Here is a 23,315-nt window from a genome sequence, read left to right on the forward strand (position 1 = left end):
AAAAAGCTAAGCACCTCATCAATAACGACTTCTGTCGACATTCTTACTATCAAAGGCAAAAAATGAAGACAAGGGGGGCAAAAGAAACCCCCGTGAAAAAATATAATCCAGATTCTTAATTCTTCGGCGCCTAGGTATATCACTGCACAAACGAGAATGTGAGTATTTATTAGACATTTTATCAAACAGTTCGTAGTAGCAAACTGTAAGTAAGGAGCGACATATCTACTCGCTAAGATAACTTATAAGCGCCCATGCTCGTAGCCTTTTATGGGTAACACTAAGCTTAATGGATTTTAAATATTTGGAATCAGCTTAATAAGTCGATTCTTTTGATATATTTATTGATAACAAAATTCTGTTTTTAAAGTTTCGGTTACTATTGAGCCGTGTAGCTCCTTACTTACAGTTTGCTACCACGAACTGTTTGATAAAATGTCTAGTAGATACTCTAATTTCTTTTTCTTTTAATTATCTTTAAAATTCAGAATTCTAATATTCAGGGGATAGATTCACGTCGTTTTTCAGCCGGAATTGTCATGCAGGCTCATTTAAAACGATAGGGAAATAAGGTTAAATTTTGCTTTGAATACTTCCCTGGTGTTTTATCACCGTAAGTAGAAGAGATAACCTCATTCTCTCCACACTCACTTTGACCTGGACAGGGCACGATTAAGAGCCCCTTTGTCAAGATTTGGAATTCCTTAAATTTCAGATATTTTGTTTATATATAACAGTACTAAATCTTTATAAAATCCCTCGTTTGAAGTGCCGGACTCTGCGGCTTAAACGTTATTTCTAGACAACAGTTAAGGTATCTAGTATGTAGGAAATCTTTCTGAAAGGACAATACAGAGATTGCTGAAAACGACTTTTAACAAGGTAGTTGTGCCAATGCAATTGTCCATGCTGCATCTTCTAGTTGCAATAAAGGAAAAAAAGAAGAAGAGAAAACATCGTTAGTATTTGTGCATCCAAATCATATAAAAATATACGATAAAAACTTACAAAAAAACATTGTTTCGTATGACTGCAAAGATAACATAAGAAGTTCTTGCAAAGGGAATATAAACTTAAAATCAGAGGAAAATTGTGTTTGCTCTTGGAGTAGCTACTAAGGGGGAGGGTTATAACCCGTCTAAGGGGCTCTTTTCTAGACAATTATGTTTTTTTTTATTTATCAAAAGTTTTTTTGGGAGACAACTGATCCCATCCTTCGGTAGCTAGTCTGTTGTATCTATCGATCAGTTACACTAGTAGGTCTACTGTTGAGTTCCATGGTCTATTGGATAAGATAATTTAAAACTATGTTTCAACTTTAAGCCAGAAGGATCCTATATTTACTTTTAGGGTAGCAATTAACATACATAAAGATTCTATATCCCCCCCCCCCAAGGGGCTTCATTCTGCACATTTATAATTTTTCTATCAAATAAGAATTTTTCTTAACAGGGGTTTTCACACATTTGGGTACTTAGTCTCCTCAATTCATCGATCAGTTACCCTAGGGGTGTCTACTTTCGAGTTTTCTGTTCTTTGGATGAATTCAAGTATGGCAAGTTCCATTAATATTGTAGGACTGCATAAAAACAATATACCGAAATCTAGCACGGGAAACAAAAGCCTTAAGCCAGGAAAACCTTATATTTACTTTTGGTGTAGCTATTAACGTACGCGAAGAGGGCTATAGCCCCCCCCCAAAGGATTCACTTTGTAAATTTATAGTTTTTCTATTAAATATTTTTTTTTGGAAAGGGCTGATCTCATCCTTAAGTACTTAGTTTCCTCTGTTCATCAACCAGTTACACTAGTTCATCTGGTATTGAGTTATGTGGTCTTTAGGCTAATGTGCAAGTATGCTAAATTCCATATTTAATTAAGTAAACGGTGCTGTAAAGTAAATTGCATTATCAAACACCTTAGATATTATTCTTTTCTAGTCTATCAACAATTTAACTTCGATTCTTAGATTGCTTTTTCTAGTAAATTAAATTAAAACTAATTCCATAAAACAAGATTTTCTAGGAAAAGTAAAGAATTGTGCATTGTCAGTTTAATATACATATGCTCATAGTCATTCTTCAAAATCTTAATAATTTTTGATTTATTGAAGTTATAAAAGCGAAAACATTGAAAAAAAAAATTTAGTAAAGTTCAAATTTTGTTCTGGCCTTGAGAAGGCATAGGGGTTGTAAGCCCTATTCATGTTAATTTCGGTTCGTTTTGGGTTTGACTCTGTTATTTATTGAAATTTCTGTTCGTCTTCGGTTTCGTTTATTTATAGATGCCCATTTGTGGTAGTTTTATATTTTGTAGATTATTTGATTCTATTTTTAACGATTTTGTTTAATGGAGCTCTTTACTTTTCTTTAAAAATAGATTTTGTGGGAAAAGTTTTTTAAACTAATTTTTGTCCATTTTATTTCAACATAGTCTTTTTCAGGAAAAAAAATTGGAAGGGTGATTGCCCTCCAATCACTTTTGACTATTAAAAAGTACACTAGAACTTTTAATTTCTGACCAAATTAGCTCCTTTAAAATATCAATGGTATTACAGCTATGATAGAGCAGCGCCAGTAGTATTAAAAGTGTACACATAGTGTCATCTGGCTAGTTCAAAATCCGCCACAATTTACCCTGAAAGGTCTAACTTAAAAAGGCGAGCCGCTATTGTGATATTGCTTTGTAACCCTTTTGACAATCTCCATGATCATAGTCCGTTCTGATTTAGTTCAAAATATGCTTAATTATTTCTTTGAAACCTTCACCTTAATACCCCTAGCTGGTGTAGTAGCAATAGTTGTAGTAAAAGTAGCAGCATTAATAGAACTATGCACATATCACCTTTGTTTTTTTTCAACATCCCCTTCAAAACACGGTGCTGCAACTTGATACACAAATCAATTCTTAAGATACGCTATTTTGACAATCTAAATGCAAACTAGATCTCCGTTGCATGGGCAAAGTGAGGTGTTGAGGCAAGGTTTGTTCGGCTTTGCCGAGCAAAGTGTTGCTATCGCAACACTTTGGTTTTGTTTCCTCACTTAGATTAAACGCTGAAGTTGTTAATCTGTAAGGATCTTAAAATAAACAAGTCACATGTCTTACCACTGAACCAAATTGGTCTTACCATCAAATACACCGGAAACAAATAATAGGTACACCAACTAGCAAAAGTTTCGAACCCCTCATTGCCGAAGATGATTATGAGCTAGCAGCCAACTGTTGCTTAAAACTCCCCTATATGTCTCACAATTGGTATCGGCCTATTTTTGGTTTCAGTGTGTACCTTACTACTGAAGTTGTCAAACCCTTTAAACTCTCAAACTGGTACATCTCATTGAGGAATTTTTCTACAAAAAAAATGGATGACATACATTTTGATCAGCTCATCGAGAGCTATCGACTGCCGTGGAAAATAAATCTATCTGTCTTAGTTCAAAAGTTGACTTTTTTGCTGTAGACCAAGCTTCTAACGTCATCACTTAGAAAGGAGCAAAGGATAAACTCTAATTTCTTTAGCAATGAGAGAACTTTTAAAGTTCACTCGAAAGCAGAAACATGGTTTGATGAGACGAAAGCTAGACTGCATAACTTCAGATAGTTCTCTCCGACATAGGCTATAAAACCCCACATCACTTCACACACTATAGGCTCTGGCTCAAGGATAAGCAAAAACCATCTTTTTGGCCCCAGGCAAGAGTTTTACGAAGCTTTCCAAAATTCAAAGTCGTATTCATCAATCCGGCATAAGGTCCACACTTTTCATAAGAACCGCAGATATTAGACCCTTACCACTTTCTAGGAATAAGCTGAAATCGGGGTGCTAGGAACAAAAAAAGACAAAAAAAACACAGCAAAACCAAAGTGCAACACAATACTGTCTTTTCTTGGTTCAAATCTGACTTCCATATTCTCTCAAATTTTACTTTCATTGACTTAGCCTTAATAGTATTAATATTACAGTAGTTGCGATGGTACGAGAAGTAGTTGGGGAGTTAGTGTTATATTATTATTAGTAGTATCAGTATTAGCAGCAGTATTAAAAGCAGTAGTAACATGTACTTCATGCCTTTTGATCAATTGAACATCCCTTTCATGATGCCCCAGAAGTTTCATCTTGGCACGGCAAGCCGTTCCAGAAATATTACTGATGTGCGCTTCTGACCCCCTTTTGACGCCTTTTTCATTTTAATACTCTAAGCCTTACAAGTTGTTGCAATTAAAGTAGTAGTTGGAGTAGTTTAGTAGCAGTAGTAATATTAGTTAAAGTAGATATGATAATAGTGGTAGCAGTGACATGCATATATTACCTTTTTATCTGTTGATCTTTCCCTTCAAGTATTCTCTGAAAGTTCCATTTTAATGCCCAAATCTATTCTTGATATACGCCCTTTTGACAATCTGAATGCACATAGTGCATTTGGATTTAGTTCAGATTCCCTCTCAATATTCTGTCAAATTTTCACTTTCATACACATAGGCGTAATTGTAGGCTACTAGAATCATAGTAATAGTGGTAGTAGTAGGACGAGCAGTAACAGCAATAGTGTATTATTATTACAAGTAGTAACAGAAATAATATGACTATTATTAGCAGTAGTAGCAGGTACATTTTGCCTTTTGGTCAACTGTATATCCGACTCTTAATACCCCTGAAGTTTCCTCTTGATACGATTAGCCGTTCCAAAAATATTGCTGATACACCCATATCGGTAATCTGTATGCACATAATATGCTTTGATTTAGTTCAACATTTCCCTCAACATTTCCTCAGATGTTCATTTCAATATCTTCAGTATAGTAGTACCCACTACAGAAGCATTAGTTTTGGTGACAGCAGTGGTAGTAGTAGTAATAGTAGAGTGCAAATATTGCCTTTTTGGTCAATTGATCATCTCTTTTATCATTTCCTGAAATTTCAAAATTAATACACTCAGTCCTTCCTGAGTTACGCCCTTTTGACAACTCATAGACACGTAACATGCTTTGATTTAATTCAACACTCTCCACACCATTCATTGAAAAACTCACCTTGTTACCCTTCGTATTTTGGGAAAGTAGTAGTCAAACATGTAGACTTTTTCAAAATAACATATACTATATGTAGACAATGATCAAATTGCCTAATTTACAGCCCTTACCTTGACGCTTTGGGGAGCGGAGGGTTGACATTCCCAAACTCATAGTTTCTAAACTTTTCAACAATGCTGTAAAATAGTTGTCTCAAAACTTGTGTTTGGATGTTTGTTTTTGGAAAATAATAGACAGGGGGGGACTGGTTGCTCTAAAATCACTTCTGACTCTTAAAAAGGGCACTATAGCTTCCAATTTCAAATCAAGTGAGCCCCATCTGAAGTTAACACGCCAAACCATTCCATAAGAACCTTATATGCCCCCAGGGCATAACTTACAGCCCTTTCCCCAGGGCTCGGAGGTTTTTGTCATCCCTGGAGGCATTGTTGTATGTTCTATGGACTATTTTGTTTTAAAATGGATATCTCACAATTTCAGTCAGATGCGTTTCGTGAAAATAGGGGTAGTTAGGGGGCGGGCTAGTTGACCTCCATCACTTTTGACTCTTAAATTGGAAATAGAGCTTCCAATTTTCAAGTAAATTAGCCACCTCTAAAGTTTATACAGCCATCACTTCCATAAAAACCTTAAATGCCCCCGGGGCATAACTTACAACCCTTGCTCCCAGGCTCTGGTGTTTCTTAACAACCCCAAAAGCCTAGTTATATGATCTTTGGACTATTTTGAACAAAATGATTATCTCAAAATTTCCATTGGATGCATTTAGGGAAAACACGACGTGTGGGGGGGGGGCGCCCTCTGACCACTTTGACTCTTAAAAAGGCACTTAAAATTCTGACAAGCCAATCAAATAAGAACCCCCCCTAAGTATATACGACCACCCTTTCTATAAAAACCTTATATGACCACACGACATAACTTACAACGCATGTCCCGAGGGCTGTGGGGTGGTTATCATCCTCAAAGAGATAATTTCCTTCAACTACGCTGAAAAAAATTGCTGTCTAAAAATTTTGATCGGATATGTTGGGGAAAGAGTAGGTGTGGATGGGGGAGGGACTGGTTGCTCTCAGATCACTTTTGACCTTAAAGAGGGCACTATAACTTCCAATTTTAAATCAAATGAGTCCCATCTGAGGTTTATACGACCAGCTATTCCACAAAAACCTTATATGCCCCAGGGCATAACTTACATCCCTTGCCCCAGGGCTCTGGGGAATTGTGCCAACCCTAGAGGCATTGTTATACGATCTTTAAACTAAATGCTTATCTCAAAACTTCAATCAGATACGGTTGGTGAAGAGAAGGGTAGTTGGGGGAGGTCTAGTTGCCCCCCATCACCCTTGACTGCTAAAAGGGAATTAGAACTTCCAATTTTCAACCAAATAAGACTCCTCTAGAGTTTATACAATCGTCCCCTTCATAAAAACATTAAATGCCCCCGAGGTATAGCTTAAAACCTTATCCCCAGGCTCTGGGGGTTTCTTTCAACCTCAAAAGCCTCGTTATATGATCTTTGAACTATTTTGAATAAAAAGGCTATCTCAAAATCTCAATTGGATGCATTCCGTGATTATACGACGTGTGTGTGTGTGTGGGGTAGTTGCCCTCCAATCACTGTTGATCTTAAAAAGAGCACTACAACTTCAGATTAGCAATCTAATGAGCCCCCTTCGAAGCTTATACGACCACCCGTTCTATAAAAACCTTATGTGCCCCCAGAGCACAAATTGCAACCCTTGCCCTAAGAGCTGTTGGATGTGGTCATCCTGAAAGACTTAATTTTAGGACCTTGTAACTAAGCTAAACAAAATGGCTATCTCAAAATATTGACTGCGTGTGTTTGGGGAAATGATGGGCATGGAAGGGGGGTTGGTTGCCCCGCAATCCTTTAGACTATTAAATAGGGCACAAGCCCTTTTAAGTTCCAATCGAATGAGCCCTTTCGAAATTTCTACGATAACACCTTCTATACGAAGTGCCCTGGTCTTAAAAAAAAAAAAAAAATATGTAATACACTGTGGCAACATCGTTCTTTACTTATGCAACGCCATTGCGCTGCCGATGATTAACCGAATGGCTGTCGAAGGAGTTGGTTATTATTGCCTTTCCCGAGAGTCAGCCACAACGAATACGTCATATCCATTGAATTCTTTACTGGACATTAAGGTAATTTCCACCGACCTGTTTTAATTATTTATTTTCTTTTTTCAGAAAGACAAAAATACATACACCGTGACTTTGGTTATTCAAAATGACAAAGAGCTTATAATGCCTGGCGATTCAGCTTTTAAACTTGTTTGTGATTTTCGCAGCCGTGAAAAAACACTTGAAGCTGGATTACAAGTTACAGAAAAGTGAGTAGTCAAAATATTAGCAAAGAATTTGCTTTGTTTTATAAAATTGCCGAACATAGAATAAAAGTTTTAACTATGATTTATAAGTGAACAAATTATACTATGAACGAGCGACACAACACAACGGCTTTTACTTAAGCACATATATTCCAGACCACGTCGTCAAAATTTGGTATATTACCATGATAATATTATTATTCTATAATGAATGGTATAATCCAGTTTTTCACCTGAATTAACTTTCACATCGCCCAAAACGCTGCAGAAAAAAATTATGTTTGTTCAAGGGACTGGATAGAGATAGTATTTTGAAGCTAGAAAGACCATACATATTCAATGCAGGGGTATATTTGTCAATTTTCGAGCTGGGGATTCCTTGCACCTTAACGCAAAATACACTTATACTAAACTATTTAAGCTTGATAATTGACTAAATATTATTAAATATCTTTGATAATCCTTATATGGAAATACCTTGCTTACACCGAAAGTTGTAGATTTTTTCTATTCCTGCTAAAAGGGGAGTTCTGCATCTTCGAAAATGGGGAAAAATCCGCTTAGGTTGTATTCACTGTCTTCACAAATTTCCTCAATATTTTCTCTTGTTTTATTTGATGGAATGAATATATGGTCTTAATCCGTATTTATATTGAAAATAAGAACCCCCTCTGAACTAATATGTTTATCAATTAGAATTCGTATTTTTGCTCAATCTTGATTGTACAAGGTGCTAAAAATTACGTCTACGATTGTCCTAAAAGCGTCGTCTTCGGTGTCCAAGCTTAGCTCCATTATGCACCTGGACGCCTTTATCTTTTCGCAAGAATCTATAAGCAGGGTCCTTTCAAAAGGCTTCTGGATTGTTAAAATTTCAAAAATCATGACAAATCAAGTCATCAAGACAAGGTCTTAAAGAGGTTGGAAGGCATAGTCTTTTTTTAACTTTATACGTTTCATCAACATGGATGCATTAATTTGCGGGCACACCAAATTTCAACCTTGAATTTTTTAGAACTATTATTTTGTCTTTTTAAGCTGATTAAATAAAAGAAATTTTTTTTAAACTGCGAGCAAGGAGCGACATTAAAAGTTAAAACGAACAGAAATTATTCCGTATATGAAAGGGGTTGTCCCTTCCTCAACTCCCCGCTCTTTACGCTAGGTTTGACTCTTTGTCACAACTCTACTTTTTAAAACAATAAAAAAAACTTTAGCGTAAAGAACGAGGCGTTGATCTGGTTTAACTTAATATTATGTAGAACCTAGCTTATCGTACGTTCCCGTATGCTTTTAAAACACTGTAAAGAAAACACTTCGACTTAGTAGCTCTTCATTTGGTGGCTTTTTAGAAGCACTCTTATCTCACATATCGAGATTCCAATAATCACAGAAATGAAAAAAAGAAGAAAAAACAGCATCTATTTTTCCTTTCATTGTTGTAGGTGCAAACATAACACATAATTTTCTCAGAAGTCAGTTGCCATCAACCTACATACTTGCATACAGGGAAAGGGGTGTTCTACCCCCTAAAAAAGTCTCCACAGTAAAATTAGGACATGAAAAACTACTTTTATCATATTTTTGACCACTCAATTTTAGAAAATTTGAAAATCAGTATAAAATATCCTCTGATAATCATCCCCACACTAAAGGCCGAAACCAGAAACTTTGATTGGGAGAGGCGGGTGTAGTAGGAATTGCCCTTAGATTTGAAAATACCTTTTTTAGGTTTTTTCACCGAATTTTTTTTTTTTTTGTGTTTTAATTGAAAGTATCAAAAGATTGCCATCATTAGGCTTTGAACAATGCAGTATGCTCCAGCCCCCCTTATGTTTCTCGTGAACTGCAACCCCCGGCCAGGACCAGTGCAAAGAGAGGGTTCAGATTATGCTGAATTTGAAATGCAATATTGCTTTGTGAATTTGAAAGTAGTACCTCTCTCTACCCTAGTTTATATAAAAAAAGAACTTGATACCTGACATTTTTGCCATGTGTTTGTTGTTCCTGCGTGTTGTGCACCTTGCTGGTTAATTTCAAATTAAAGCTAATATTACTGTAGTACAAATTGAATTAGTTAAAAAAGAGAAGAGAAAGAAGAGGTATGATAAAAAAACTAAAAAGAAAAACACCAACAGAGATACCAAAGCATACGAAAGAAAAGACCGATGAAGTGAACTTCAAAAAATTTCCAATCTAGAAGGAAAATAACATAAAGTAGTACATCTGAATACATTAAACCGACAAAATGCAGACTGGTTTTTATCCTTGTACATTGCGTAATTATTTTAAATAACATGGTCAGTTTTCCTCAATCAAACTGAGCTTCGGCTCATTGTTAAAATGCTACGCAATATTCAAGGTATTTTGTTAAAAAGTGAGCGTACAATAGGTGCGGATTTCCCGGCATGATTTAAAAAACGATCGAAAATTAAAAAAAAAAAATTTCAACTGAAAGTAAGGAGTAACATTAAAACAAATAGAAATTACTCCGTATATGAGAGTGGTTGCCCCTTCCTCGATCCTCGCTCTTTATGCTAAAATTTGACTCTTTGGCCCAATTCTTTAAAACGGCTCCATAAACAGAAGGACCATTTAATTCGAATAAGGAGCTTTTTAAAGCACAAAAAAAGTTTAGCATAACAAGCGAGGGTTGAGAATAAACGGAATAATTTCGGTTCGTTTTAAGTTTCAATTAAAAAAAACTCGGTTTTCTTATCTAATCATGTGAAGAATCTAGAATGATAACTTCACGTTGTCTTTGCTATTTTTCGTTTTTGATTGATTTTCCATGGGTTCGGGAATTAAGTAGGGTAATACTTAATCCAGATATCTATGCATAGTTCGTCTTGAGGAACACAGCAAAGGCTATTGGAAAAAGGCATTAATTCGGAAGACGAAACTCTCCCAGACTCGGATCACACAGATGACTAGGGTCCAAGGTAAATACAAGCAAACCAAAGAATCGTTTGAGGTTTTGAGAGTTCAGGGTACGAGAAGTTAAAAGAGAATGTAAAGATGAAAATTGGTAACGAGAAAATTGACCGGGCAGATAGTTTCGATTACCCAGGCTTTATTATTAGTAATGATGATGGATACAGTGAAGATGCAAAACTAGAGTACAGAAGGCACAACGCATTTTTTGCAGCTGAAAAAGTGTGGAAGAATAGGAATATAGGCCTTAGAACTTAGATTATGAGACTAGAAGCTATAGCAACGACTGTAGTCAAGTATGTCTGAAACACGGACGCATAAAAGAATAGTTTACGTATTCGTTTCAATAGCCGTGTATCAAGCAATTACCTCGCACAAAAAATGCCATATAATCACACTTTCTAGGGCTATAATGAAAGAAACTTTAAGATGGTTAGGCTATAATTACAGATTAAAGCTGATAAGTTGGCAAAAATTGCATTTTTTTTTTTTTTTTTTTTTACAGAAATTGTAAAAAAAAAGTAAAGCATCCACAAAAAAGAAGAAAGGCGTCCAAGAGAAGACGTCAAGGGAAATAGGAATTTCATAGAAGGAGCTGAAGAATTAACCTCTGAACATTACGGTAGAGAAGAAGTATATATAGCTGTGTTAGTCTACGGCAGCACGGTGGTGCAATGAGTGGGCAATAGTAGCAGTAGCAAAAAGCCTTTAGCGCTACAATTTATCATATGAAAGGGTTTATATCTTCAATCGTGCATTTTATTGGGTTTTGACGTTATCACATCATTCCAGGGAATGACATGATATGACATTTACTAACATTAAAAGTCTCTACGGGCAATGGTTAATACAAAAAATATAACACTATACGAATCATAAACAAATATATACACTTGATCAAGATTAAAATATAAACAAATTTCAGGAATGAATGCTGTTGATAAAATACCACTGCTTAATTTTAACCAGGCACTTATTAAGTTTTTTTTTGTTGCGGGAATTGGAAAGGACATATATCTGAATGCTGCATTGGGTAGTATCTTACAATGATGAAGAACAAAATGCCTCAAATAGCTTTTAACGTCATTCAAAAATCACCAAGTGGAAACCCAAGCGAAAAGATATTTGATTGTAATAACAGTATTTAAGCTTACACAAGGTATAGATTTTTACTACTACTAATACTACTATTACCAACTCACCGCAGCACCAAGCCGCCTGAGGCCAACACAGCTACAAACGCTCTTACTCGGTCCCAATCTAATCAAAGTCTCCCTCTTTACACCCTCTAAGGAAGTCCCCATTTCCTTTAAATCTTTCTTTATGACATCCTCCCACCCCAGACAAAGACGACCTGCTTTCCATTTAGCCCTATACGGTTGGCCGAAAAGGACAATCTTCGGCAATCTGTCATCCTTCATCCGCAGAACGTGCCCTAGCCATCTCAACCTTTCTTTCTATATAGCCCTAGAATGCGGGATTGAACCACATTTTTCTTACAGCCTACTTTTTGAAATACGGTTAGTCAGCTGGGTACCCAGAACAATCCGTAGGCAATTTCTCTGGAAAACATCAACTAAATCTTCATCCGCTTTTCGGAGCACCAATGCTTCAGAACCATTTTTGACCACTGTCATCACTGTACCTTCTAATATTCTAATCTTGGTTTGTAGACTTATCTTCCTATTCTTCCAAACTTTTTTAACTGTGAAAAAAACACCCTGAGCCACGGCTATTCTACTTTCAACATCTTCACTGTTCCCACCGTCTTTATTAATAATACTACCAAGGTAAGTTCAGATGCCCACCAGATCAATCTTTTTGTTAACAAATGTCACCTTTTCACCTTCACTTCTTCCTAGCCTTAGTGACTTAGTCTTCTTAACATTAATTTTCAAACCCATTCTAGCACCCTGAACTAGCAAAACCTCTAAAAATTCATTCAATTTACCCATAGTTTCTTCTAGGATGCTTAAATCATCCCCATAATCTAAGTCCAGGAGAGTTTTTCCTCCCCATTTGGTTCTATGGTCTCCCATTGTCTTTCTTGTGATTCTTTCTTTCTTGTGACAAAGTCCATCAAAATGATCCATACTAAGGGAGATAGAATACAACCCTACTTAATTCCTGATTTAGTACAAAACCAGCTGCTAACCTCATTTCCTACCTTAACCGCAGCAGTGTTATTCTCGTATATAGCACTTAATCACTTTAATTTATTTGTCTGGTATATAGTACAAGGATAGGACCTTTGCTAAAGCTCTTCTATCAACAGAATCGAACGCTTGCCAATAATCTATACAACTATAGATTATATTGATTTTTATGGGCGGATAGTTCAAAAGTTTGAAACAAGCTTAATGACGACATGGCACGGATACTTGAAATGGAACCACTAAAGTCATAGCAAAGGTGAGCACAAGTGCCGTTATTATTGAGCTAAATAATTAGGATAGTTTTAAGAAAAAGCATAGAAATCTTACCTACTATCCATAGCATCCAAAACAAAACACATCTGTAACTTTTCTAGGGCCAACTATTGGGTCCTAAGATTCCCATTACTACTTCTACTACTATTACTAACAACTCACCCATTCGTGGACGACCAGCTTATTCCCAGTCTAAGTGACTTGGTCTTCTTAGAATTAATTTTCTAACCTATTCTCCCACCTGAGCAAACCCCTCCCCCAAGAATTCATTGACTGAGTCAGCATCTTTGTCATTCAAATCATCTAAACAATCGACGTCTAGAAAAATTTTACCTCCCCATTTAATTTCATGCTCTTTCATTGTCTTTGTCGTGTTCCTTAGGACAAAGTCTATAAAACAGTCCACATAAACAGAGATAGGACACAGTCCTGCTTAATTCCTAGTTCAACAGCAAACCAGATAATCACTTCACTTCCTACCTCAACCGCAGCAATACTGTTCCGCAATTAGCATTAATTGGCTGAACCAAATACCTTATCACAATCTACAAAACTGAGGACTTGAAAGGGTCTGAAGATTCAGACACTTCTCAATTATAAGAGTAAAAATTTGGTCAGCGGATTTTCTCCCCTTCCTAAAACCACACTGGTGGTTTTGGGTTGGTTTATCTTCTCCCACCTACAACATCTCTTATTCTAATAACTATCACCAATCTAAGTAATTTGTTTCCAACCTAAATCAAGTTAATGATAGTGAAACCAAAATTGCCACACTCACTCTTAATTACCTTTCTTATATAGGGGTTTAATCAAGGTTTTCCTAAGATCACTAAGTCTTCGGTTTTTTTTTCAAATTTTTTTTTTTTTATGATTAAAATATTCCAGGAGTCCCACTGCGAAGTTTTATCGATGTTAAAACCAAACTACGTGACTCTGCTTACAGACTCATATCTACTTCACAAGAGATAGAGAAAGCTTGACTTACAATCTAGAAATCTTGAAGATTTATTTGTAACTGAAACCTTCAAAAAGATAGCGGCTCCAGCTGATCCCCTTTGAAATAACGAAAACATCAGATGCACCCTTTATCAGACACAAACTTGTATATTTAATTATCATTTCCTATCATACAATTACTCTTTAAAACCCACAAATCTTGCCTTCTACCATATTACTAAAGATGATCAAGCCGTGATGAGCTCTAAGTCGGCTCAAATTGAAAAGGTTATAGTTCTATTAAAAAAAACAACTATTTCTTGTACTACTAGTAGTAGTAGTCTTGGGTAAAAGAGCGCTTAAGACTCATCATGTCCTTGTTTTCAACCATCACTTTAACAGCCTAAACAGTCTTCGTTGCTTGGCATTTTGACGCACAAATTCACGCTGGCTCAAAATCCACTGTAGCAAATGACACATTACGAAGGATTTGTCATCTGCTCCTTCAATGTTCGTTCCACCACGTCAAGGCCAAAAATTGTGGCATATATGAATATTAGCATACTAACAATAAAAAAGTATTTCAACAAAATCTATTTTTGAGCGATCAGTAATTAAAGAAAATTCTGTTCCAAGTAAACCTATTAGCTAAAAACAACGGGCCCATTTGGCCTGCCAAGATTTTTTTTCTCGAGTTAACCTAGGATTACTTTGTATAGATTGAATTTTGAAATTAAATAATTTGGAAAAAAACTGTATAATTGTAATTTGCAAAAAATCGCAGCTTTCATTCTTTTATACTGAAGATTAATCCCGCCAAATATGAAATGAGCTTTAAAATTTTCTACTTTTTTAATTAAGACGCTAGAAATTACATTGAAACTGGCACTATTTCCTGTCTTAATATTTACTCTCTTAAAGCATTGAGAACCAACTCTTATTAGTTTCCATTCGCTTTGCTTCAAAGGATAAAAAAAAAAAAAAAAAAAAAAAAAAAAAAAAAAAAAAAAAAAAAAAAAAAAAAAAAAATCAAATGACTGATTTTATGTCTTTTAGGCTAAGCATTTCAGAATACACTCTAATAAACTAGAAATTCTCACAATGACCCATGAGTAGGTAACACTTCTGATACCATGAAGGCAAATAGCGTTTCATCACCACCCTAGCAGAAATTGACAGCTAACAACAGACTTTTCCATAAAATGTCGAATACCTTTGAAATTTAAGTTACACAATAAAACTAATCATGATTTAGTTATGCGATAAAATTTGAGTTATGCAATTTAATAATGTGACAGCTATTCTTCAAAGAACGCTTCGTTTCACTCAATAATATTCAATTTAATTTAAATCTAATATCAGTTGGAGTGTGCCCCGTGGACTTTGGTATATTTTAAATTTACCAGGCTTACTTGTTTTAGAATTTTCTACTAGATCAATACGTTTCTGAGAATTCTTAGCGAGCCATTTTTGTTAGCTATCACGTTTGTTCCAGTAACCTGACAAAAGTGGTAACTTTTAAAACTGCTAGCCTGAGAAACAAACAATGGACAGACGTAAGAAAAAAAAATCGCCAAATAAAAATTAAGACTAGATAATGCTAAAAACTAAAACGGTTAGTGATTACACCAATAGCTTGATAAGGACTTGTTTCTATGACTAGACATAAAGCGGATATCCTGTCTTGTCGAAATGCAACTAGAAAGTAAATAAATCTCATTAAAGAAAAAAAAAACAGAGGCATTGATTCAATCTTCCACCGGATGACAGAACATTGTAAAACTCGTGGATTTTGATCTTTTGATGTGGTTACATGACCCTGAACAATTATTTCTCAATGTCAATTGTAAGGAAAGGCTTCATCTTTTGGCAAAAACAAACTATTCAACTCAAAACTGCGTAGGAACAAAAAAAAATCCTATTCTTAGGAGAGTAAAAGTATATAGAGAAGGCAAACTATGATAAAACATACCACATTTCTGCCATATGTTTTGAAACCGAACCGTTTTTCCATCCACCCATTGGAAAAATATCTCCTGATGGCTAAGGCCGTCATAAACACACTAAGTTTTCTGGATTACTGATGAGTATCACAACCATAATCAAAATCAAGCGTTTAACATTTGCTATCATTCTCTAAAAAAAAAATGGTAAAAAATGAGAAAACTTAGTAATCCTTAATGTAGCTTAAATAATCCCCTTTTTCATCATATTTGGTTAGGTTTATTTTAAATTAGGCGCAATGACTCCCAAAATCAAAGCTAACATTGTACATTTGCTTGCAGTAAACAACTATAGCACAGCTAAGACTGGATAGATATAGTTGCCCTTGTTTCAGTTAAAATTATGGCCCCTGACAAATCTAGATAGATAGATTCAATAAGTCGTCTAGAATTGTAACTAGATAAATATATATATATATATATATATATATATATATATATATATATATATATATATATATATATATATATATATATATATATATATATACATATATTTTTATGAGCTTCTATTTCAGAGATCCAAAGAAGTTAATAGAAAATTACGAAGTTGAGACAAAAACTGAATATTTGGTTTTCAAAGTAAAGATAAGTTCAGCTGCAACAAATCGAGGGGTAGGGACAACTGCCCCATCCTAGATTTCAATTTATTTTTGGTATATTCGTCGAAGAAAATCGAAAATAATCCCTCTTTAGATTATAAAATAACTTTTAGTCCATCTTTGTTCTGAAAAATGGAAAAAATCTTTACCCCCGAAATTTTTTTTCATGAATTGGCGACCCTGAATTAGTCAGAGAGAGGTAAACACAGAGCTGAACGCGTTTTATTTTTTGGCCACAGTGGCGTGATTTTATGCGAATGGAATTCTAATTAAGTGTATCCTTCTTGGCATATTTTTTTCTTCTTTTTTCATGCATTTTTCTGGGCTCTTTTCCAAGTAACATAAATACGATGTTAATATCCCTTTTCATTATTATCCTTTAATTTTTCAGGAGAGTCAGAGCTGTCATAAGCTTAGCAGATGCCGATCCAGGAGGTAAAGATCTACCAAAGCATCTGCAGCACTCAGTTACATCAAGGAACAGAACTGCGGTATTCACACGTGAAGATATAAAGCCTAAGCTACAAAGAAGAGATGAACTGTGACAACATTTAAGAAGAAGTTTTAATACAAAAAAAATAAAAATAAAACTCCCAGGTTAATTTTTGTCTAAGTTTTCCGTATTTATGATATTGATTCCAAATATTCTTCGCTGAAATTAAAAAATAATTAGATTGAATATCAAAGCGAAGACAGGAAAAAGAATAAACATATGAGAAGAAAAAAAACATTTCAAATCAATGCAGCAGAGGGCAATATAAAATTTTATATTCAACGAGAAATCTTGCATTTCAAGATTATTGTACGTTTCAGCCTTGGTTCCCATGCCACAATGATGAAATTATGCGGCTTATAGAGACAGAGTTGTTTCTTTGCTCAGCACTTCCATTTCATGCAAATCTTAGGTTCAATACTTTCCACTTTTTTCTGTGATTTTTCAGAATGAAAAGTCAGTTTTCCCAATCATGAGCAACACCTATATATTGATGAAACCCAATAAAATGATTGGGCAGCGTCAAACTGATTAAAAGTTGATTTTTTTTCAAGTTCACCACAGCTTTAGTACATCTACTACTACTACTAATAACTCACTGCAGCACAAAGCCACCTGAGGCCAACACAGCTACGCACGCTCCTCCTCCAACCTAATCTATTTAAAGCCTCCCTCTTTACACCCTCCCAGGAAATTCCCATTTCCTTTAAATCTTTATTTCTTGAGTGGATTCTCTCTCTGGTTACACTTTTCTTTAACATGCTTTACGGTACACATCTAAAGTACCTTGTATTTTACAATTACTGAAGAAAAATAAAAGAAATTACCAACAGTGTAATATTCAATCAATTACAAAAAACAACTAGCTAGATATTATGATTTTTAACAGTTAAATTCCAATTTATACTTCTTAGATACCTTTCAACGTAGCGGAGACCATGACTACCCTCATTAGAGTATTCAGTTAAGAAAGGCAGCTTCAGTAGTTCAGGACGACAGTCTACTAAGAAGTATGTCCAGCATAACAAATTACCATCATCCGTTGCAATACTTATTTCTTCTCTTCGATAAAAAGTTGGATGCTGTTCAAGCACATCAAGATTGGATAGCATTTTCTCATCCACATCATATACTTCTCCAATAACGTTCTGGAAAAGAAATTACAGAAAACGTGAGGGAAAAAGAATTTAGATATCTTAGGCAGCATTAATTATTAAAGAAAACCTTCAAGAAAAAAATTTCTAGGAATGAACATGTTTTACTTTTCGAAGAAAAGTAAGATATCATAATATTATAAAATCTAAAACAAGCAGAAACAAAGTCATATAATAGTTCAAACCTAAACCAAACAGAAATTACTATCAATAAATAAATGATCCTCAAATGAGCAGATATCAAAACAAAGAATCACATCAAAGATAAAGTTAACAGATATCGCAATAGATGAATGAACAATTACTAGGCTAGTAGTGTACTAACAACTCACCAGCCAAACACTCTTCCCATTCCCATTTGGGGACAACCTGCTTTACTTTTATCCCCAGATGGTTGGCCAAAAAGGAAGATCTTTGGAAATCTGTCACCCTTCATTGGCAGAATGTGTCCTAGCCATCTAAGCCTATCTTTCATTACAGCCCAAAACACTAGGATAGAGCCACACTTTTCGCACAGCTTACTGTTTGAACCAAGGTCAGTAAGAAAGGTGCATCAAAAACCACAGACAATGCCTCTGGAAAAGGTCTAATAAATCCTCCTCTGTCTTTCAAAGCATCCACGTTTCAGAGCCATAATTGACCACCGCCATCACAGCAGCATCAAATACTCTGATCTTAGTTAACAGACTTACCTTCCTACGTTTCCAAACTGTTTTCAGTGGTCATAAAACACCCTATGTGTTAGCTATTCTACTTTTGACATCTTCACTACATCCAAATACGCTACTAATACTACTACCCAGAAATGCGAAACTATCCACTTGATTAATCTTCTCGTTACCAAACTTCACCTCTTCACCTTCATTTATTCTCAGTCTTATTAGCTTAATCTTCTTAACATTAATTGTGATATCTATTCTTGCATCATGAACTCTCAACCCCCCCCAAAAAAACCTTCGTTTTGCTAACACTTTCACCTTGGACACTCACTCTAATTATCTGCATAATCTAAGTCCAGGAGAGTTTTATTTTACCATTTGATTCCATGCTCTCCCATAACCTTTGCTGTTCTTCATGACGAAGTCCATCAAAATGATCCATATAAATGGAGATAGAACTCAGACCTACTTAACTCCTGATTCAACGCAAAACCCGATAATAACGTCCTTTTCTATCTTAACTGTAGCAATATTGCTCTTGCATATAGCAGTGCTAAGTACAGGGTGGGATAAAGGGCAATGAAACGATTGGGATCAATCTGGACCCGTGTTTGAAACGGCCCCACGTTACCATAAAAATGTACAAAAAAAAATCGAGATTTAGAGCTAATCGCTTTTGACTATAATGAATAATGGATAAATTATGAATTATTCAAACAATTAAAATGTACTTATCTTAAGTTTACAATGCTGAATGAGATTTATTAATGTATTTATTATTATACAATATATGCTTTATAATGTAGAAAACTGATACCCATAAAAGTTCATGCAAATCTTTTGCATTTAATCAGGATAGTCCTGTATTAGAAAGATTTTGCACTATGTACGTGAACTACTTTATGTACGTGAACTACTATGCAGGTATATGCACGCGCAACTAGTTGCGCAACTGCATCAGTCAGTAATCTATACAGTTATTAGAATCGTACTATGTGCCAACAGTTACTAATTGTTGAATGAGGTGTGTATTAACTATATTCCAAAATATAAAATTTAAGTATAATAGTGATTAAAATGGATGCTTCGCCTACAATTTTATCGTTTTCGAGTCCATTGAAACGAGAAAGAGATACAGAAAGAAAATATAAAACTGGTTTTTTAAAAAGGAAATTAAGTGCAAAGAGGTAAACAGAAAGGAAAAAACTCGCATGTGCTTTAAACAAAATTTTAAAAATAGAAAATGATGACAAAGGTGAAGAAGAAACTAATGACAGAGTTGAAGAAGTAATTACTGACAAACATGAAGAAGAAAACGAGAAAAAGTGAAGAGGAAGTTGATGATAAAAATGAAAAAGATCGAGGAAAACAAGTAAAAACGAACAAGAAACACAATCACACAGACCAGAGTCAGAACAGGAAAAAGCAAATATTGGAATCAAAACGGAATCACAGAATATAACCGATGATCTTGCATCTTGGCCTGAGATTATTACCCATCAAATAAGAGATTATTTAGTTATAAAATGTCCTACAAAAATCACCTTAAATGAGTTTCCACGAAAGAGGAAGGAACGCACTTTTCAAAATTGTATAGACATAATATATGTATACAATTATAAGGACATAAGACTGTATAAGGACATAAGACGTCCTTATACAATACATTCAGAATCAGAAGACGGAATATAATGTTTTTTTGTCGGCTATGCAGTACGAGTGACTCAATTGCACTAGCCACTACATGATGTAATTACTGTCCAAATATATAGATTAGCCACACATGAAAAAATCAAAAAATCATTTGGTAGCTATGTTAAAATGTAAAGAGTTTTGAAAAAGACTTTCTACTGAGCAAACAATAGATAATGTTAGCCACACATGAAAAATCGAAAATCATTTGGTAACTATGTTAAAATGTACTGAGTATTGAAAAAGACTTTCTACTGAGCAAACAATAGATAATGTTAGCAACACATGAAAAATAAAAAAAAATCATTTGGTAGCTATGTTAAAATGTACAGAGTTTAGAAAGACTTTCTACTGATCAAACAACAGATAATGTTCATGAGAAGTTGCTGAACCAAGAAAGAATTCATTTGTATAAGATAATTGAAAGATTATTTTCTACAGTCTAACATAGCCGAACGTATTATCACGTTTAGACGATCCAACAAAAACCTAGACAATGCACGAAATGAAAATTTTTTAGTTAACTTGAATTACTTGAAAAATTTGATCCAGTAATCCAGGATCACATACAAAGAATTGCAACAAAACAAATACGCTAAATTTATTGAAGAAAAATAATACAAAATGAAATAATAGGTTACAAACTAAAAATAAGATTGTTGATAGAATAAAATACGGAAAATATTTTGCAATGATTTTTGATTGTACTCCAGATGTCAGTTATCAGGAGCAAATATCTCTTAGCATCAGATCCGTCCTGGATGGAACATCACCAGGCTCCATTCCCAATATTGGGAGATGTGGCAAAAATTTGCCCAGAAGCTTTAACCTTCTTTGGTACTCTCTAACACCTATGTATTGATTTTTGCATCTTCAAGAAGATGGTTAGTACCTTCTCAATATATAAAGGTGTTACCGTGAAGCTAGTTTGCAATAACAGGTGAGAATGTCGAACCCACATCATAAAAGCAGTGAGATACCTAACAGGTGATTTATGATGCTCTTTTCGGAACATTAGAAATTTCAAAACATTCACAAATTCCAAGCAAAGCATAATCTCTGGGGAATGCAATGAAATACTATAAATTTTCAGTGTCACTGGTTTTTCGGTACAATTTACTGTTCCAAGATAATTTTTTTTAGAAAGGAACTTCAAAGTATATCTGTAGGTGTATCAATTGCACTTTCGTCATTTGCTAACTTCTAAAATAGTTAAGCAACTACAAAAAGGCTGGATTCAAAAAAGTTTTGGCCCAGAGAAAAATTTCCGTTAATATTTGACAAACAACATGAGGATTCTGTCCTTTCAATACACAATTTTAATAGGCGAGTCCTGGGGGATTTTTACAAAGAAATGAGTCAAGGAGATAAGACTTACATTTTTCATTAGGCATAGTTGGCCTAGGCTATTACAGGTTAGATCTTTGAATATTTTTCTTGACTTCTAGAATTTGATTTAGCCTATAGAAAAAATTAACCAAAAAGACAGGTTTTAATTCCATCAAAGGAGTGAGCAAAAAATAAAAACAAAACAAAACTATAATTAAACGGGAAAAAAACTACCGAAAGAACGAAAAAAAGTTGTTTTAGAGAAATAACACACAAAAAACGACCACTAAACACACGAAAAGAAAAAAAAAATAATAAACAAGAACAACTCACATTATAAAAAAACTTTCAGCACTGATATTAAAACATAAGAACAAAACCAAAGCTAATGTCTGTAGTGAAACCATGGGTCACTCTCCTCTCAGCATTCAGTGTATAAATTACAATCTATTAAAAGTGAAGACTATATTTACTTGAACAAACAAAAAGATCCCAAAACTCCAGGTCCATCATCCCCAATTAAATCTTACAGGTTAATAAACAAATTCATGAATTAAAAATTAATTGGATTTTGTTTGTTTGTTAGTTTAACTGCATTCCGTTGACTTTTACCAGCTTTGAACTCATTCTGACTTTTGTTCGCAAGGTTACAACTTGTTCCAATACAATTATGTAAATCACTACTGGTTCACGATTTTATCTGCTCCTTAGTATAACTATTATAAATTGAGTTTATTCTAGAACCCCCTTCATCCTTATTAATACTAATACCCCCATTGATCATCTTTTTTATTTCTATAATTTATCTGAAACTTTGCAAAAGTCCTCCAGACGTATATACAATCTTTGTTTGATCAAGTAAGATGTTGTGATGAGGAAAGTCAAAAACATGTTCTACAACTGATAGTTCAAACGTTTCCATTTTTTGATTGTGTCTTAGCGAGCAATCTATGGCATTTTCGTGTCACTGTAGCCTATTTTCTAAATTCTGCTGTATTCTTCCTACATAAAATTTACCACAAGAGCAAGGAATTTTGTATACTCTCCTTTATATCTTTCTTGAAACCTTGTTTTTTCCATTATTTAGCAAAGAGTTTATAGTTTGTCCTGATTTAAATGCTGTTTTTACATTCTATTTTTTTAGTTCTCTTCTTAATTTCTGTGACAACATTGGAATATAAGGCAAAGTTATGTAATTTGTTTGTTGAGTTAACCCATCTCCTTCTAATATTAGAAGTTACATTAACTTTATTTTTCTTTTTTCAATTATTTGACAAGTCATATTTTCGGGGTATCCATTAACTATCAGAATATCCTTAATAAAAAATAGTTCACTACTCGTGTATTCTGCAGAGCCTTATTTTAATACCCTATCAACTAAAGAGATAACTACACCCCTTTTTACTTGGATAGGGTGATTTGATGCAAAAGACAAATAACGATTGTTGTTAGTCGGTTTACGGTAAATTGAAAAAGCTAGTTCATTAATATTTCTATGGATCCAAATATCCAGAAACAATAACTTAACCTCTGTTTCTTTTTCAATTTTCAAAACTAATTCCCCTCCCAAACTATTTAAATGTTTCGGAAAACCTTCAATTTGTGATTCCCCATTATTAGAAATAACTAAAAGGTCCTTCATCTATCTGCCCCAAAATTCAGGTTTTAAAAATTATGTTTCTATAGTTAGAGT

General features: G+C 34.5%; 2 protein-coding genes across 5 annotated transcripts in view; one reads left to right on the forward strand and one right to left on the reverse strand.

The window, feature by feature from the left end:
* Positions 1 to 16,897, forward strand: part of LOC136030430 (uncharacterized) — a 30,843-nt gene extending 13,946 nt beyond the window's left edge. The window contains exons 3-4 of the mRNA XM_065709412.1: positions 7,252 to 7,394; positions 16,687 to 16,897. Coding sequence (XP_065565484.1) covers positions 7,252 to 7,394; positions 16,687 to 16,840 — 297 coding nt within the window. The 3' untranslated portion in view covers positions 16,841 to 16,897. The remainder of the gene's footprint in view (positions 1 to 7,251; positions 7,395 to 16,686) is intronic.
* Positions 4,892 to 23,315, reverse strand: part of LOC136030403 (putative gamma-glutamylcyclotransferase CG2811) — a 32,682-nt gene continuing 14,258 nt past the window's right edge. The window contains exons 2-3 of one of the 4 annotated variants that reach the window (XM_065709375.1): positions 17,707 to 17,936; positions 4,892 to 4,913 (exon numbers count right to left, since the gene is read on the reverse strand). In XM_065709375.1, the coding sequence (XP_065565447.1) occupies positions 4,907 to 4,913; positions 17,707 to 17,936 (237 nt within the window). In that variant the 3' untranslated portion in view covers positions 4,892 to 4,906. Of the gene's footprint in view, positions 4,914 to 14,012; positions 14,255 to 16,841; positions 16,948 to 17,706; positions 17,937 to 23,315 lie in introns of those variants that run through there. The other 3 variants (XM_065709359.1, XM_065709367.1, XR_010618272.1) reach the window with 3 other exon arrangements.

This window comes from Artemia franciscana, chromosome 1 (genome assembly GCF_032884065.1).
Source record: "Artemia franciscana chromosome 1, ASM3288406v1, whole genome shotgun sequence".
In the NCBI taxonomy this organism is placed as follows: Eukaryota; Metazoa; Arthropoda; class Branchiopoda; order Anostraca; family Artemiidae; genus Artemia; species Artemia franciscana.